The sequence below is a fragment of the Oryzias melastigma genome, linkage group LG24, assembly GCF_002922805.2.
Source record: "Oryzias melastigma strain HK-1 linkage group LG24, ASM292280v2, whole genome shotgun sequence".
NCBI lineage: Eukaryota > Metazoa > Chordata > Actinopteri > Beloniformes > Adrianichthyidae > Oryzias > Oryzias melastigma.
Genome location: NC_050535.1, coordinates 16,988,361 through 16,994,009, shown reverse-complemented (window position 1 = coordinate 16,994,009; position 5,649 = coordinate 16,988,361). Strand labels below are relative to the sequence as shown.

The following is a 5,649-nucleotide window of genomic DNA, read 5'->3' as shown; positions in this document are numbered from 1 at the left end:
CATTAACGTTTTTCTATCATTGGTTCCTCAGGGTTATGCTTCCTCTGCAGTGTCTTCGGCGTGGGACTCTTCTGTGAGCAGGCGTTGTTGGGTCCTCCTCAACACTCGGAGAGCAGGTTAGCCCTGTCCCGCTCTGATTAACCCGGATTTACACACACATCAAGAACTATGCACGCACAAGTGCAAAGTTGCAGACAAATCAAGAATTATTCACAAACCAAGAATTACGGACGCACAAATCCAAAGTTGCGCACAAATCAAGAATTACGCAGGCTTAAATCAGGGTGATATTATTTTTCTCAATGGGAGGAGGACAGTAAGAACTGAACACAATCATTTAAAAAAAATCTGCTCTTAGCTGCATCCTGGAATACCTGTTGCATTTTTCTTTTGCTGAAATTAATGTAATTTTTGAACTAAGTGTGCTTTTCTTTAATATATTTACAATCTTAGCGTACATATCTAAAACGGACACAAAACACACAATGTTTCTGCCTTAAATCTAAGGGAAACTGATATAATTTTCACTCTAGCACAAAAAATAATTTTATGATTTCCAGCATAAATTCACACGTCAATAATCCCATAAAAATATGAAGATATCATTTAAATTCAAAGAAATAACACATATTTAGATAATTCTTGCATAACACTGACTTCCAGTAGTAGGTTAGCATGAAATAAATCACTCTTTTGTCTTTTGGATAATTTTATTATTTACTTTTGGGAGTCTCTAAGCATAAAACCACTGCAGTGTTTATTAAATTACAATAAAAGTCACACAACATTACAGACATGTTCGTTTTCTTTCTCAAACACTGTACAGGTTATACACAGAAACAGTAAAAACAAGGTTTTTCTTGACCTTTAACAGAGAAGTATTACTGAAAATGTATTCCAATAAAAATCTGAGGACGACTAAGTAAAACCAACAGCACCACCGTAGGTGGTGACATCACTGACTGAAGTATTTGCAAATGATTTCAAAAACGGCACAGCCATTTTTCTCATGAATAATGAACCTTCATATTCACACGTTGGATCTGAGTTTTGCAGCCAACGAGATTCAAAAATGAGCTTTTACCACCTAAATAAAAGTATTTACAAGTTCAGGAAAGCTCCAGTACAGTTACTTTATCTGTAAAGTTATACCATAATACAAACCAGCGTGCCGAAAAGCAAATACTTTTATTGTATCTTCTTCATATTTGCATCCAGACTTTTTATTGAAATCATCCTCTTTTTTTATAATTTATACTTGATATTTTTTCAAAGAAGTCAATGGAGTGGATGAGAAACCAGGATTGGGAATCATGGAAAAAGCCCTTCCAGTAGATGTTTGCATTTCTCCTCATTTCAGCTCAACACTAATGTCTTGAACTGCTGTTTAGTCTTTAGTCGTCCTGATGAGTTTATTTGTACATACATACATGTACAGAGATCAATTTTAAAAACCAAAAAGCTCTTTTTTTTCATTTAAGCTGCAGTTTTCGGTTGCAGTCGGGAACAACTCACCCATGTCTGCACTTTTATCTTCAGTCTGACAGACAGGGTTGTGACCGCTCAGCCAAGCCGAGCGAGATTATATTTTTAGACCCGTTAATTAGATTTGAAACTTCAAAACTGTGATATCTTTTTAGCTCCTATTTAAACTGTTAAGAAGATTTAATTTTAAAAGATCTTTCTGCTTGCATGATTCATTGTTTTGGGAAGAATTTGTTGTCAAGAAAAGAAAGTTTACACTAAAGAAATATGTTTTAGTGAACACTAGCTGACTCATTTAATACAAATCTTCATATGAAACACTGTTAAACGACTTGTATAAGAACTTTCAGCAATAAAAAAAGGAGATACTTTAAAGGGGCCATACCATGAAAACCTACTTCTTCATCTTTTAAGTGTTCGTTCCTCACTATAAACGACCCTAAAGCGGTATTTTGACCCGTTCATGCTCTCAACAGCAGCCCTTCCCATACTCATGCAAACGAGCGGGTCCTCACATGCTTACATCACAAGTTGAGAACCGCCCCCTCCAGGAAGAGTCTGCTCCACCCCAATGCTAACACAAACACTTTCTCCACGTGGTAATTAGCTAGTGTCGCAATTCCTTACCATGTGACCCGAAAAGAAGCGGGCTGTCTTTGTTGTGATCCACTGTACTGATGATAAAGAAATGCTCTTTCAATTTAATGTTCAAACTTTGTGCGGCGGCATCCACCAGAGAACATTCTGACGGGGAATCTGCACGACATGTTAGGATGGATCCTGAAGTGATCCTAGAATGGTGCAAGCTGGCAGGGATACTGGGAAGACGGCAGGAGAAATGTAGCAGACTATTTCCTGGTGGAGAAAGGGAGCAGACTATGGTCCAATCCGAATTCTTCCCTTCTTCCTTCCCCTCTGCTTGAAGTGCAAGTCGTGTCCAGGAAATTAATTTTTTTAATTTCACCCTCCAGGTAGAGAGATGCAAAGTCCTCCGCCGTGAGGGTAAACTGCGTCACGCCGAGAAGTGCTTTTCTTCACGTCAGGACGCTCTGAACCATAAAGGTTTACATTCAAATGTAAGTAATGAGTTTTTGTTGTAGCATGACCCCTTTAGAATTATAAAACCACTGGTATGTATATTCAAGCGCTGGAGGCTCCGCGCTAACGCCAGCGGACCGGCGATTGTTGGTGATGTAATTGAACGCAAGTGACATTCAAATTATGAGACACTATTTTTTTTTTTTGGGGGGGGGTGGATCTTGAACGTATCAGACAATGGCACAGGCAGCCGTGGTATATTGGGAAGATGGCAGGAGAAATGGATCAGACTATTTCCTGTTGGAAAATGCGAGTGACAAATTGGGAACACTGGTTTAAATATGAGCGGCTGGATGGCTTAGTGGGCTAAGTGTAGGGTTAGCTTGCAGGAGCCCTGGGTTCGATTCCTGGGGTGTCCACTGATCCCCATCCAGATTGGGTCCCTAGGCAAGACCCTTGATGCTGCTGCCTAACTTGGTCCCTGTGCAGGGTTATCTCGGTAAGAACGTAAAATCTCTGCCAAATCTTTGTTGCTGTGGCGACCCCGAAAGGGATAAGCCGAAAGGTGAAGAAGAAGACGGTTTAAACATGGATTATTAAGTATAGAAAAAAAGTGTGTATGTGTCTCCAGGAAAATGATCCGCATTAAAGCAAAAACGATTTTTGATGCTTTAAAGAGAACAGGTTCATAGCCAGTACTAATCTGAACAATGTTGTCATCATTATAATATTTAATATAATAATTAAATAATAAAAACGTTCATCTGGTGTTTTCTACATTTTTTGACTCAATTTCACCGCAAAATGAACCCATTAGTCATCACCATTCTATCTGTGCCAAATTTTGGGGGTAACACCCAGGGTACAGTTTTTTTTTTTTTTTTTTGTGGGTGACGTGCTGACGAGGCCGACTGTAGGATGTCATCATGAAATTGGTGGCACCCTCAGGGTTCGCAAGGCGGAGCCTCAGAGGTCGAGACGTTTTACTTCCGGATATGAAAAGAGTTCGCAAAAGTAGCTTATATTTCATAAATGGTTTGTTTTTTAGTGTTCCAAAGGTAATATATGTTCATATGTATGGATATAGTTTACTCTGAAAGACTTAAGAAAACCATGGTATGGCCCCTGTACAGTGTAAGAGAAATACCAAAGAGTCAGTAAAACAAATATGAAAGGAAATTTCACACTATGACATATTAAGTTCATGTCATTTCAATACTACACTGTTTTTAGTCTAGAGGAAGGCAAACATCTACAGTGATCATAACGGCTTCTAATACATTTAAAGTTTAATGATGATAAGAATCTTGTTTAAGATCTCAAAACTGGAAAAAAAAAACTGCAAAAGACGAAAGTTTTTATAAAAAATGAACTCGACTTGGATAAATATTATTCCCACAAATCCACGCATTGAAGCAAAACATAAAAACAAATATTTACAGCTCAGGAAGCAGCAGTCTGAACAACATTTCCTTAAAGTGCAGCCTTGTGATTCATGTTAATCCTTTTCAATTCTGCCTTTTTTCTTTCATTTAGCTGTGAAACGATGTGAAAGGTAAAGTTTCTATCTGATATTCGTGTTGTTAAACAGATTAAACAGTTCATGGGATCCATCGGTGAACAGGAGGAGAGTTTCAGACGTCTTGAGGAGCGCTCTGTTCTTTACAGCCTGGGGAGGGACCAAAAAAAGAGAGCTTAATCACTTCATGGCCTGTTGAGGAAAAGGTTTCTGAATGGACCCAACAGAACTCCCTCTGCACTCCGTACTTTGTCATTTTAGTTGGGGGTTGGACCTTGGTAGACTTAGTTTGCAGGCTTTGTTTGTTTGTTTTTGTTAGGCAGCCATTAGCAGGGAGCTGCTGACTCCGACGGTCGACATGGCTGGGTCAGCCAGCAGGCTCCCAGATTTATTTTATGTTTGGCCAAGGAGAGATAAAAGAGCCACATGTGGATCTGGAACACCAGGTTGCAGACCTCTGTTCTAGAAAATGACTCAGTTTTTGGCTCTTTATTAGATGTAATCTTGTAAACTGAGTGAGTTGGTCTTAAGATTGTCTTAAAACTTTGTTCAGCCTTGTTAAAGAAAAAAAACAGTGAAATGAATAAGAAGGTGCAGAGCACAACAAAGGAGTCATGTGAGGAGGTCTGACATTTGACTCATGATTAGTCATGAGTCTATAAATTGGCTTAGTTGCATGCCGCTTTAAAGCCTCAGCCTTTATTTAAATGTCACCCATACGCTGAAAAACAGAACATTTGATGCTCTATAAATTAGTTTTCTACAAATATAAGTTCAACCAAACACTTACCATCTGAAACTTTGGTGAAGAGGAGCAGAGAGGGGAAAAAGAGGAAAAAAAAGTTAGCCATAATTTCAGGAGTTGACTGCATGAAAGATAACAAGGTTTGATTTGATTATTTGCTACGGATGCATTACATGATGGAATAAACTCAACGGTAGTAAGACAACGGCTCATCTTTTGGATCAATGAGAAAGGAGCAGGAGACAGGAAGAAGGGAAGATGATACAAGCCAGAAGGTGACCGTCTTGATTTCTTTCCAACAAGCAGGGAGTAGGAGGAATAAAATAAGAATCAAACGGTAGCAATCATTAGCTGGAGGAAGAGGCAGGAGGAGGCTGATCAGCTGGAGGGATATGTACACCACCATCATTACGGAGAAAGAGATCTGTTTGTGCTAATCAAGTTATGGGTGGAAAAGGTTTCGGAGTGGAAAGCCAGTGAAGCATTTTTGTGGTGTTTTTTGTTACAAGAAAGAGGGAGCAGCTGCCAAGAAACACTAACTCCCAAAGCCATGCAGATGAATAATGATCATTCTTCATAGCTGGAGACGTGCAGTTTGAGAACAGGAAGGTTTAAAAATACAAATATTCATCATGTCGCTGCAGCAAATAAACTAGATTTCAGCAGCTGAATAAGTCGAGAAGCCTGGGGATCGGCAGGAGGGGAAACGAACAAAAACACACCAGGGGTGTGCGGCTCCTCCACACACAATCACCACGCCGCACGCACACAACAAACAGGCTCCGCGTTGCAGGCGGTTGGAGTTGACACACTTTGGTTCCACACTGGCAGGAATGTTTTTTTTTTTTTTTTTCTCACATAT

At 39.5% G+C, this 5,649-nt stretch overlaps 2 protein-coding genes across 3 annotated transcripts in view; one reads left to right on the top strand and one right to left on the bottom strand.

The window, feature by feature from the left end:
* Positions 1 to 5,649, top strand: part of med23 (mediator complex subunit 23) — a gene marked incomplete in the record, with an annotated part of 129,350 nt that overhangs the window by 3,183 nt on the left and 120,518 nt on the right. The window contains 1 exon segment of the mRNA XM_036210492.1: positions 2,457 to 2,561. Within this exon segment, the coding sequence (XP_036066385.1) occupies positions 2,457 to 2,561 (105 nt within the window).
* stum (stum, mechanosensory transduction mediator homolog) overlaps positions 3,361 to 5,649 on the bottom strand; it is a 17,841-nt gene continuing 15,552 nt past the window's right edge. The window contains exons 3-4 of one of the 2 annotated variants that reach the window (XM_024290996.2): positions 4,833 to 4,841; positions 3,361 to 4,192 (exon numbers count right to left, since the gene is read on the bottom strand). In XM_024290996.2, coding sequence (XP_024146764.1) covers positions 4,158 to 4,192; positions 4,833 to 4,841 — 44 coding nt within the window. In that variant the 3' untranslated portion in view covers positions 3,361 to 4,157. The remainder of the gene's footprint in view (positions 4,193 to 4,832; positions 4,842 to 5,649) is intronic. The other variant, XM_036210495.1, reaches the window with a different exon arrangement.